Raw genomic sequence first — 12,150 nt, 5'->3', positions numbered from 1 at the left:
CTTCTATCCCTCACGCCCAAGCCAAATATACAGAGGAATTGAGAGAGAGAGAAAGGAGAGTAAATATACAGAGGAGTTTAGAGGGAAAGAAAGGAGAGTAAATATACAGAGGAGTTTAGAGGGAAAGAAAGGAGAGTAAATATACAGAGGAGTTTAGAGGGAAAGAAAGGAGAGTAATCCAACCTACACAAATGGAGATATGAGAGAGGGAAGAGAAGCAGAAAGAGGGAGGGGGTCTGGCCATGAGAAAGGACGACTCCGAACTGGTCGGGGCTCTCAGACGTCCACGTGCCTATTAGGCTATTGGTTAATTATTGGCACGTGATAAGGAATGGCCTCAAATTACACGTAGGTGACGGACCAGAACTTGGGATGGATTAGCAACGGGGGAGGACGGGAATTGTTGACTTTCCTTTTCTCATTTGAAGTAAACTTTAAATTTAATGTCATGTGACAAAACATGAGGTGCAATAAAAGCTTTGACCGCTATGCTATGATTCAATTAGCGTCGTCGGTGAAAGGTGCACTTTTTTTTCGACTTTTTAATTCTTCATGATGTAATGTCGAGTGAACGGTTGCATATGCAGGGAACGAAACGAGCCAAGTCGCCCTAGGCCTAGGGCAGTAAGGACCGGAGAGCTAGGCTAGGCTAGGCCAGGTTTGAGGGTTAGGTCATGCTGAGATTGGGCCAAGGGCCATAATAGGGCTAACTTGAATCAGACCTGCTCTTTTTTTTACTTTTTCTTTTAGGATTATATTTAGGACACAATTTCTATACGGCCAGGTAGAAATAAGTCTACTATTAAAAATCTATTTTTGAGATAAGATTATCGGCTCCAATTTATAAGGATATGTAATCTCTAACATACATATCATGAATATATAATGATTTTATGAAAAAAAACATTTAGACAGTTAATTTCAATTGTTTTTTTGATGCATCACCAATTTACATTCATAAATGCTTTATATTTAAAGATCACATATTATAAAAATACGATCCAACCGGTACAAAACAATTTTCTTTATATTTAACCATCTCAATCCTTTTTGACCCGTTCGGGGCTACCTTTTTGACCCGTTCGGGGCTAGCCCTATGGGTACCAATACCCTAGATGACAAATGTGGGCATCCTTGTGTCTCAATGGGGACAGGAGGGAGACCATTGGACTTTTAATAGAGAACGGATAAACTCTTGTTGTTTGTGGATAGGGAGAGAAAAGGGCGAGATGGTTTCATGGAGTGGTAAAAGTTCAAACTCAATCCAGGACTTAAAAGTAAAAGAATAGAGTTCATATGAAAGTAAAAAGTGTTTTTTTTTTATTAAGATTGAATATGTATCTTTTCTTCATCTCCTCCCTCTTTAGATTTTTATGAATTTGGATCAATTAAAGCTATATTTGTACTTCCATTCTCTTCTTATTTCTTACCCTCATTCAAAAATTTCACTTCAAATAGACTTTCCTTTCTTTTATATTTATACATTCATTTAATACTTATTTACTTTATTTAATTTATATGTATTTTTTAATATAAAATTGAATATTTCAAATCTGGTTTACACCTATAACTTAATACTATTAGTATACCATTCTCTAATTAGAATATATAATTCTTACTTTCTAACCAACTCCAAAAGACTCGCCAAGTCCAACTCTAGTTAAACAAGTTGCTAGAAAATTATTAAATAAAAATAATACAAATTATAATAATTAAAAACTCAAGAATTTTTAAAAAAGGACTTAAAAATTGATAAAACATACAAAAATGTGTTTGTATGGGCATAGACATGCTAAAATTATTTGATAATTTAATTATCGAAGTTGATCCTACAATCTTTCTACTTCTTGCAAATCGACAACTCCAACATTTGGGAAAAGTTCATCAAATACCAAAAATCGAAATAACTAAAGAAATACAATCCAACTATCACGAAAAATGTAGTATAAAATCCAAAAAATAATAAATTTTAAACAATAAAATTATACAATTTAACCACAATAGTAGTCTAATAAAAATAGTGCTTGATTTAATGTCTTCAATCTCCTCCAATAGCTTAATATATCTTTTTCAATGGTTTCTTCAACTTTTTTTTTTTTAGTTTTTGAAATTGGTTTCCAAATTTGATATTTATTGGAAGTTATGTGAAAGTATATTTGGAAGGTTTTAATAGCACAATAAAAGAAAAGGTTGATCATAATTAAAACATGCAATTCTAAAGTCTTACATGTTGAAACCATGCGATCTCAAGCACATTATTTCACTGTTTTATAATGTTTAAAGGCATGTGATTCTAGTCAAAGGCATACAAAATGCATGCTATTTTAGGTTGGTCAAAAAAAATTTATGTAATGAGAAAAAGAAAAATAAAAATATGAATTTAGAATTTATTGCAACGCATCCAAACAGACATATTTAGTAAATAAAATTTTATTCTCATATTTTAATGGACATCCAAAAAGTCTACCAACATAATAAACCAACATAATAAAATAAAACAATAATATTTCTCAATTGAGGAGGAAAAATTTGTATTTTTTTTTCAATGTGAATATTTTTTTCTTTGATATCCAAACTAGGCCTAAACTAGATTTCATATTCGAGTTTGGATCTCTTCGGTCTTCATGAAATTTTCAATAAAATAATAGTGTTCAAAATCCCACTAATGCAAAAATTTGAGTGGTTAAACTATGCCTATGATTCGATAAGAGTACTCAAAATAGGCTTAGAGAACCAATTTTAAAAAAGACCAAGCTACGGTCGCGAACAGCAAGTTTTCAATATTCGGCGATACCCTAGTTTGAAAATCATGAACTCAAAATCCGAAATACTACATTTTTTCCGATCGTTTTAAGCAGTAAGAGAGTAAAAACACAACCCCTAGATCTCAAAAGTCAGACCAATTGGGAGCGTAGTCGATGGCTAAATGGAAAAAAAAAAAAAAAGGGTTTCGATTTATAGCGCGTCCCTTTATTACCCGGTTTTGTATCCCAACCATAGTAGGGAAATAGGGCGGTTCAAATTTTATCCGTTTGGTTATATTGGAATTGGCCGGATCAAATTTTAGCCATTTGGTTATATTGGAACTAGCCGGTTCTGGTTTTGGTGAACCATTGGGATATTTAAAAAAAAACATTAAAAAAAACTATATAAAATCCCAAAAAAACATTAAAAAAAACATTAAAAAAAGCTATATAAAATCCAAAAAAATAAGGGATTTTGTTTGTAATGTATTTTTTTAATGTTTTTCATTTATTTTCAAAAATATTGAAAATTGTTTTGGCCCCATTAATACTTATTTTAACATTTTTCCCATTTTAAAAATTTCAAAAATACACCTGGGTATATATTGAATGTTTAAAATCTATTTTTTGATTAATTTTCAATTTCATTTGGATGTGCTTTGCTTAACCATACTTTAAATATATATTTTATATTTTATTTTATTTAATATTTTTTACCACGTTTTTTATTGCCCGGGACTTGCCTGGTTAGGCTAGTTGAACCGCTTCCAGCCTCATACCCAGTTAACCATTCTGGTTCGATTTTTCCTACATGGATCCCAACAAAGAGTATCACGAACTTGACACGTTTAGCCAAGCTCACGACAGTTGGGAACAGTACCCCAGGCAAGCAAAAGGGCGTTTCAGCAGGCTGCTAGAGCCCGAGTAACTCAAGCATGTCCGAGTTGTATTTTTTCAACAATGTTGCTGAGTAGCGACCACGGCAAACAATGGTGACCTCATTGTTACATTAAAAGAAAATGACTTCGTTACAAATATAAATGCTCTCAGGTATATAATCCCATTTAGATCGAGATTTCCCCTCTCTTTGATTTTCTGTCTTAGCGTACATTTCTCTGAATTATGGATGTGATTTCTTCCTGAAATTTTGTCCAAAGTTGAAGAAATCCAATCCTTTATGTGGGACACAAACTATAGTACCAGGATAAGAAGGGGCGTCCCAATGTATCACAACATCTTGACTTCATAAGGAACAGGATAATAAGTGTGATCCAAAAGGACTTCAAATCGAAACAAAAGGCTGCTGGCAAACTCTCACTTGGACTCTGATTCAATTTGAATAAAAACTAAATGCCAGCCCTGATAGTCATTTATCTATAATCAAACATCTGCTTGTTTATTCGGCTAATTATTCAAGGACACAAAATAAGAATATCTGAAACCAGATATTTTAGCAGCAAATAAATATTCAATAGTAGCATAACGCCATTTTGTCGTTATAAATGCCGGAACATGTCGGTTGGGAATCATCCTGTTTGACCCAAGGTTGCTCATTTACCATTCTGGCTCCTTTACAAAACTGAGAACCAGTTTTACTTTCATCAAATTCCATCAAGTTTGCTTCAAATTGTTCATATCTTTATTATCAACGGCAATCCTAACAAATATTTTTGCATAAGTTCTTTTAAATTTCAATATCAAATTTGGAGTTCTTTTTGTCCATTTTTTTATAACAAAGCTAGATTTCCCTCCAGTTTCACATCTGATTTTTTTAAAAAAAAGAATTCTCATTTTGCTTTTCTCTCATTGATTTAAACTACTCAAAACATAAAATTTTGGATCAAACCCCCTAATCTCAGAACCCAAAGCTCAAAATTTGGGTTATTTTCTCTTTCTTCAAAACCTATTCTGCCATTTTTATCACCCTCGTTTTCTTCTATTTTCTCCTAAATTTGTTGCTTTTTAATCTACGCTCGTTGATCTACAAGCTCCCTACTACAAACTTTTAGGATCAAATCCCTTCATGTTTGAATCAATCAGTTAACAAATCGTTTTAATCTATACTTTAAAGTTTAAACTTTAAACACAAATAACTATTATCTTCCAAAACATTACAATTCTAAACGGGTTAGAGCCATTTTCTCGGGGAATTAAAAAAAAGCATATTCACCAGATTGGCCATCCAAATCGGCATCCTGAATCCTGATTCTGTAATTTTCGACCCTGGTATAAATTAATCACATAATCGGCCACTATTTAGGCACCTGACATTATAAACCTTATCATTTTGGGAGTACTAATCATAATGTGATTAGTAGGAAGCACCCCGCATTGTGAAAGGCTGGGAGCTGATATCTGCCGTCTGCCTCTATGAGTCCAATCTCCACCATCCAATTCTCGCTGGACAAATGTGATTGGACAAATGTGCTGACTAGTGAGGCATAGCCATAATGTCCTCCCTAATTAACAGGCCATTTTCCCTATGAATTTTACTGGACTTTCCATGACAGTAGCAGATAATGTCAACTTAATTCCAAATGGAACTACCACACAAAAAATATATATTCTGATTTTGGGGTTTCCCTCAATTATCTTTCTAGAATCAAACAAATTTCACTAATTGGAGCCAAAGACATGCAAATCAATCGCACATGAATCTCATGAAAAATCAAAGAACACATAATGCAATCGCTGTGTTGCCCTCCTCACAAAAAGCCGTCATCATCAAATAATCCTACCACTTCAATCCAATTCCATGGGCTCCCATCCAAATATATACAAATCCGAAAATTAATATACACAACCCACAACCCATACATCAAACAGAAACCAGAGAAACACATTAGAGACATATATATATATACACATATACACATGCATGCATACATACATATATATACATACATATTGCAAATAATGATTAAAAAGTAGGGAGCAACCAACCCATGGTCCAGCCCAAAAACAATCCGGCACCTGCAAGGCTCAACCCAACAGCAACTGCAAAAGCTAATGTGCTCGCATCATATATGTGATGACCAATCTTTCTCTTTTTCTTCTTCTGCCTCCACTGCTTGTCTTCTTTAGGCTTCCATGGCAAGACAGGAAGAAGCTGCTCCTTTGCCTTGAGTTGCAAGTAAAGGGTCTCTAACTGTAAGAGCTGAAGCCATTGCTTGTAAGCAAACAGGTGAGATGCTTGTTTAAAGAAGAGCTTTATAATGTGTTCCTTCTCAGAATTGGCTTTCTGGGCAGCTTTCTCAGCTTCTCTTGCCCGGGTTTGAGAGTGGCAAAGAGCTTCTAAGAGTTGGGCCTTGCTTGCTTCACTCTCAAAGCTGAGTCGGCTAATTTCATATGTTTCCTTCTTATTGTTCTCACAACTGAAAAATGAAAAAGGTGCTTTTATTGACAAATACCAAGCAAAAAAGGACATGCTGTAAAACCAAAGATGAAGAAAACCAGTCAGAGAAGGCATTAGATATCATGTCCTATATCATTTTCTTTTTCTGAATGTATTCTTACAGGTTGTACAAAATACAAGCAGTACGCCTTCTGTAAGGCAATACACTTTGATAATCACCAGTCCAAGAAACAAGGGTCACTGATTTGTGCTTTTTTATTCCTTAACCATGTATTACCATGTATTACCACTTGGGATACTTTTTAGAACATTACCTGAATGTCTTCATAGAATCATGGAGTGGGCCTTGTTGAGTCCTGCCCAAGCTTCCACTAGCAGAATCAAACTGAGAAAGCTCTGTAGGGTAGCAATCAGAAGAAGAAAATTTATGCTCAAACAATGTGGACGCTATCTCCTCATGCTCAGAACTTTCAAAACCAGAAAATGGGCCCTTCTTTATTTGCATGGGATGTGGTCGTGGAAGATCACAATTCTCAACATGTTGAGATGTCTTCTGCTCTACCAAGGTCTCCAATTCATGTTTATCAGTAATATGCCACCATGGTCCTGTTTTCTCACACATCCAAGGTGCCCCATAATCAGCTGACACCTTCTCTGATCTCTCTGAAGTAAGTAGGTCACTTGGCTCCATATCCATAACCTTTGAGTCGCCATACCAATAATCACCAAATTCAGATTTAAGATAGCCACCAGCCTCCACTTCATTCTTCAGCAACTGTTTCATATGAACTGCTTTGAGTTCTTCCATTCTTAGCTCACAATCATGCTTCAAACAGGCAGTTGAAACCCTAAAAGTCGTTTCCAAAGAATAGTGAGGTTTCTTATACAGCCCACCATGACCATCTTCAGTTTCCTGTGTCTCATCATCAAGTTTGGAACTTGGGGTATCATGCCCAGTTTCTATGACGTCGAGCTCAGCCTCCAAGGCTTTGATTTGTTCATACGTGAAGTCCTTATGATTTCCAAAGTTGGGTTGCAGCTGAAGCCACCACTTAGATTCAGGGGAAAGATTCATGTTGGTGGGATTCCAATTAAGGGGTACAGGAATTGCAGAAGAATGGTCTGGCCCGTTTCCATGATCACCATGGCCGGTTTCAGATTGAGTCTTTGAGCATGATGGTGAAGGGCAACATGCTAACTTTGGAGCTCTCTTGGCATCTTCTTGAACAAAGTAACGATTTGCCGTTCGCTGCCACACAGCCCTCGCTTCTGCCGTAGCCATCACAACTTCATTTGCTACAGTTCTTCAAAGAACTAAATAAGGATTTTCATGGTTTCTGTTCAGGAAATCATTAAAAAAAGAATATATATATATATATATATATAGGAAAAAGCGGAGATTAGCCCACTAGCTCATATGAACATATGAGCTTAACGGCCCAGATTTGAATTTGGGCTGATCTGACGGTCACGACCTCATTTCGTGTTTGAAGTTTAATTTTTTTCTACAAATCCAAATCACTTGAAATTTTAGACGTGTGTTCTTCTCATCAAGGTGCACCTAATAAAAATATAAGAAAAAAATTATTCTCGAAATAAATGACCAAAATACCCCGAAAACTTTTCGGGGGTATTTTGATCAATTTATTTCATGTAAAATAGTTTCTTGATATTTTTCGAAGATTAAACTATTTTTGATGAACACACTCCTAAAATTTCAAGTGATTTGGATTTGTAGAAAAAAAATTAAAATTCAAACACTACTGGACATCCGTGACCGTCAGATCAGGCTCATATATTCATATGAGCTAGAGGGCTAATCCCAGCTTTTTCTATATATATATATATATATATATATATATATATATATATATATCAAAGGAGAAACTGGAAATGCAAGTGAATGAATTCAAATACTAAAAAGAATGTCCACAGTTCGGTCATACTCTTAAGAATCATCGCATAAGAACAAACAAATAATGGAAGTTCAAGTACAAAAGGACCCACATTATTTGCGTCCACTCAATATTAGCTACAGAGAAACTGAACTCATATTCATCATTTGTAAACTCAGAGACTCCAAGCATCAACCCAGTGATTTAGCCTTCAAATAAGTGCGATGCTCATTTTTTATTTGAAGAAAATTTGACGTATGAGGTTTGTAACTACCCAAACTGGGAAGTAGTAAAACCTTACATATAGATAACAATACATATTTACTGAAATGTATAATGCTATAGTGTTAATATTCTATATTTCCAGAATAAAAATTCTACATGTATGGGTGTCATAATAATTTGCGCATATGCATCAAGCTCATCTTAGTCATTTCAACTCATTGATGACCAGAAATTTTTATATAAACCAAGTTGGCCCATTTAATGATTTGATGAATTATTTCTTTTCTTAACTGAATAATTTGATGAATTTAATTGCACATAAATTTTGGATTAACACAGTATCAGAGAATGCATAGGTGAAACCCACCTGTTCCTTTCTTTTATAAATGTTGCATCCGTTATATGGAACTACCGAATGTAATGTGAAAAGAGAAAAGCAAAACAATGGACAAAACAAGATGAAAAACGACGACAGGAAAATGAATACTGAGAAAAGGGCCATTGGGATGAAATGAGTCCTTAACCAAGAGAGGGTCGTGCCCTACTGCTAGCAAAGAGCAGCCACCTCACAATTAGCGTTTCTAAGCACATCGAGGTAAAGAAACAGACTCTTTTGTCTCTCAAATGTTTCCTATATGATTCTTTGCTAATCTCCAGGGTAAGTCCTTCTCCAGGGTAAGTCCTTTTTCTCACAAACTAGGTGACATCAAATGAAATGCCTTCAGCAATTAGGATACCCGAGAACAAATAAAAAATAACTCTTAACCGTCATCAAGGCCCTCAATTTTGCTTCCAATGTACCAGGAATACTCACAAGCCTTCCAAAGGCTTTAAAAGTTCTGCCAATGCACTAATCATATACACACCACTTATAATTTTTGGTTAGCATGAGAATTGCAATCAAATTCAAAATCTTTAGATGGTCATCCAACGATCTAGCACCAATTGCCCAAGGATCACCTTGAATCATAGTTCTTTAAGGCAGCAGCATCCATTCAGATATCAGGTCTCCAGCAATAAAACGTGAGGAGTCTTGAGAGAGAATGGGCAAATTTAGAGAAAGAATATACAGAGAGAGAAAGGGTATGAGTAGAGAGAGAACTTAGAGAGGGAAAGTGAATTGTTAGAGAGAGCAGTTAGAGACATAAAAGGCATGATTAGAGAAAGAAAGGAGTTAGAAAGAGTTGGAGGCACAATTAGAGAGAGATAGAGAGGATTTAGGGAAAGAAAGAGCCAACTAGAGCGAAAAAAAGGTATGGTTAGTGAGAGTTAGAGAGAAAAAGGGCATGGTTAGGGCGGGAGGAGTTACAGCAAGAAAGGTATTGGATAGAAAAATGATGCATTTAGAAAGATATCAGTTAGAAAGAGAAAGAGCACAATTAGAGAGGGGGAGAGGAGTTCAAGATAGGGAATGCATGGTTTTAGAGATAGAGGATTTAGACAGAGAAATGGCATGGATAGATAAAGAAAGGTTTTAGAGACAGTTAGAGAAAGAGAGAGAGAAAAGACCCAAGAAGCAAAAAAGAAGGCGATAAGCAAACCTCCTAGAAAACAGGATACGTGAACCTCCTTGGGGAGTTCCAGTTATGAAACGTGCCCTACGAGTGCACTACTTATGCACATGCATTGTCAAGAAAATCTTGATAGGTGCGTCTATTACATCCTCTATGCACTTCACATTTAATAAGTATGAAGCAAACTTGTATATCAAAGTCTGTGACTAAAATCATGCATCTGTGTGTCTGTGTCTGCGCTGCATCTATTACATCCCCTATGCACTTCACATTTAATAAGTATGAAGCAAACTTGTATATCAAAGTCTGTGACTAAAATCATGCATCTCTGTGTGTGTGTGTCTGTGCACACACCGCTATAACTTAAAGTGAAAATTATTCTTATTCCCTCAAAGTTACTGTAACAGTGAAAATTTGGTTACATGTGCACTATCTAGTTTTGCCTGATCAATATCCACTCCACAATCTACTTGTAAATTAAATAAAGCTCGAGAAAAAAAAGCGCTGATTGAAATTCTCATCAAACTTAGAAGCTAAAAATACCGCAAAATTGGACCGGTTCACATGTGGCCACCTGTTCCATTGAACCAAGATCAGGATGAAATTTTACCATAGCAATTCAGTTTACATGTATTGCAGAAACCTGATAGCAAATATCCCTCAGTAAATGAGCTATCGGTTAAAAACTGGGAAATTTCATCTCAAATTCCCTTCCAACACAAAACAAGAAACATGCGATGAAGTTCAAAATTAAGAGAGAATCATATTCCACTTGAAAACTGAAATTAACATGATCAGACAAGCTATGTCAGGATTAAAATCAAAACAAAACCTCATTTGCCATAAACCCAAATGATGATGATGATGACGACAATAACAATTAAACTTACAATAGTTACTCAACATAATAACTCATTTCCAGCTAGAACCAAACCCTGGCTTTGTGCCACACTAAGAAGTCTGATCTAAACGATCAAGCAGAAAAAACACGAAATTTCATCTCAGAGCTCATAATTATCTGGTACTAGAGTTCATAACTGATCTTTTTATCCAAAAAATGGTTCATAACCAATCTCCTCCTCCCTAAGAAAATTTACCAGAATCCCCAGATCCAGAAATCACTCGTACCATACAAACTCTATAGTTAACAAAATTTTACGCTCTATAAACTTACTACAAAGAATCACACTCAAAATCTCCCAAATTTTCTTCGAAAACCTCATAACTCTCCAAACCGCGTCCATTAAATTCCGTAAAAGCACAGCAGCATCAATTAAATCCATCAAGTTCAACAGAAAAAACAATCACCGAATTAAAAAAAAAAATGAGGCAAGTATTTAGGAATAACCGAGCGTTTAACCTTCTAATCCAAAGCAATATTTAAAACGTAATCAAATTTGCAGACACGGAGATAAATAGGGCAGAGGACTCTACCTTGCTCCTGCTCATGTCTAGGGTTTCAGACAGTAATAACAACAGAGAGAGAGAGAGAGAGGGAGAAATAAGGGTGTGAAACGCGGAGCCTCACGGCCAAGATTTCTCTGACGCCATTATCTGATCCGTCGCGGCAATGACAGAGAGGGGCTTTGGGCGCCCCTCCCCTTGTTTTCCTCTAAAATGCAGAAGCTGTAAACCATGACCAAAATACCCTTCCACGATCTAACTGCTACATGTGGTAACTGGCACGAAAAAGTAAGGAAAACGAGCTCCGTCCTCCAAACACGTTTAAATTTAAATTTAAATTTACATCCTCATGACACAAGAAATCCTCTAAATTTCAAAATTTTATAAATTTTCTAGAATGGGGAATTTCCGCTTAACTTTGCCGCGAATCTTCATCCTGTAAATCCGCGGGCGTTATTAGTTATATTCCGTGGGCCGGCGCGAATGATAAGCGTGCCCCTAGGGTCGAATTCTGGACTCTCAATAATTCACCTCGGCGAGCGTGAGATAAATTTAATTTCATGTCTTTTGAATTCTTGTTATTATCATGAATTTATATACCCTCCCTCCCCCTTAATTTATGTTATTGTAGAAATCCCTTCTAAATTTTGTATTTTAAAGTTGTTATTTTATTTTTGAATAATTCATATTTTAGACCTTTAGGATCCAAAGTCTAAAATCAGAATTCATGTGATAAATTTAGATTCTAAGATCCAAAATAAATTTTTTTTTTTTTTTTTAGTGATAACTTCAAGCCATCGAAAGCATCTCTTAGCTTTGACCTTAAATATATGAAGCGAAAACTTTCTTTATCAAAAGATAAAAATTATTGGCTTCGACACATTTATTGTTTTTATGCTCATAGACAATATCCTAAAACTCTAACCACACCCTCCTCTTATGCAAGGTGGCCAACTCTTTGGCCAAGACAGTTTTTGAAGTTTTTGCATTCAAACCTTCAAGACATAATATCT

At 35.4% G+C, this 12,150-nt stretch overlaps 1 protein-coding gene across 4 annotated transcripts; it reads right to left on the bottom strand.

The window, feature by feature from the left end:
- Window positions 1-5,465: 5,465 nt before the first annotated feature.
- Window positions 5,466-11,310, bottom strand: LOC18442303 (uncharacterized). Of its 4 annotated transcripts, none has more exons than XM_011627991.3 (3): window positions 11,168-11,310; window positions 6,414-7,413; window positions 5,466-6,118 (listed from the first exon to the last, which is right to left on the bottom strand). In XM_011627991.3, the coding sequence occupies exons 2-3, from the start codon at window positions 7,379-7,381 to the stop codon at window positions 5,665-5,667; spliced, it is 1,422 nt and encodes a 473-aa protein (XP_011626293.1). In that variant the 5' UTR covers window positions 7,382-7,413; window positions 11,168-11,310; the 3' UTR covers window positions 5,466-5,664. The 4 variants fall into 4 exon arrangements, with proteins under 4 accessions (XP_011626293.1, XP_011626294.1, XP_006852588.1 ...); XM_011627992.3 differs by having other exon boundaries at window positions 6,414-7,403; XM_006852526.4 differs by having other exon boundaries at window positions 6,414-7,395.
- Between the last annotated feature and the right edge of the window lie 840 nt (window positions 11,311-12,150).

Source organism: Amborella trichopoda, chromosome 1, assembly GCF_054954075.1.
Source record: "Amborella trichopoda isolate Santa Cruz 75 chromosome 1, AtrichopodaSantaCruz75HAP2 v2.0, whole genome shotgun sequence".
NCBI lineage: Eukaryota > Viridiplantae > Streptophyta > Magnoliopsida > Amborellales > Amborellaceae > Amborella > Amborella trichopoda.
The sequence above is the reverse complement of the archived record's forward strand: the minus strand, read 5'-3'. Positions and strand labels throughout refer to the sequence as shown.

Bases quoted from the DNA above. Each gene is read 5' to 3' on its own strand.
- LOC18442303 (XM_011627991.3), bottom strand. From the start codon at position 7,381: ATGGCTACGGCAGAAGCGAGGGCTGTGTGGCAGCGAACGGCAAATCGT. The intron at 6,119-6,413 runs GTAATGTTCTAA...TTCATTTTTCAG, and splicing joins GATTCTATGAAGACATTCAG to TTGTGAGAACAATAAGAAGG.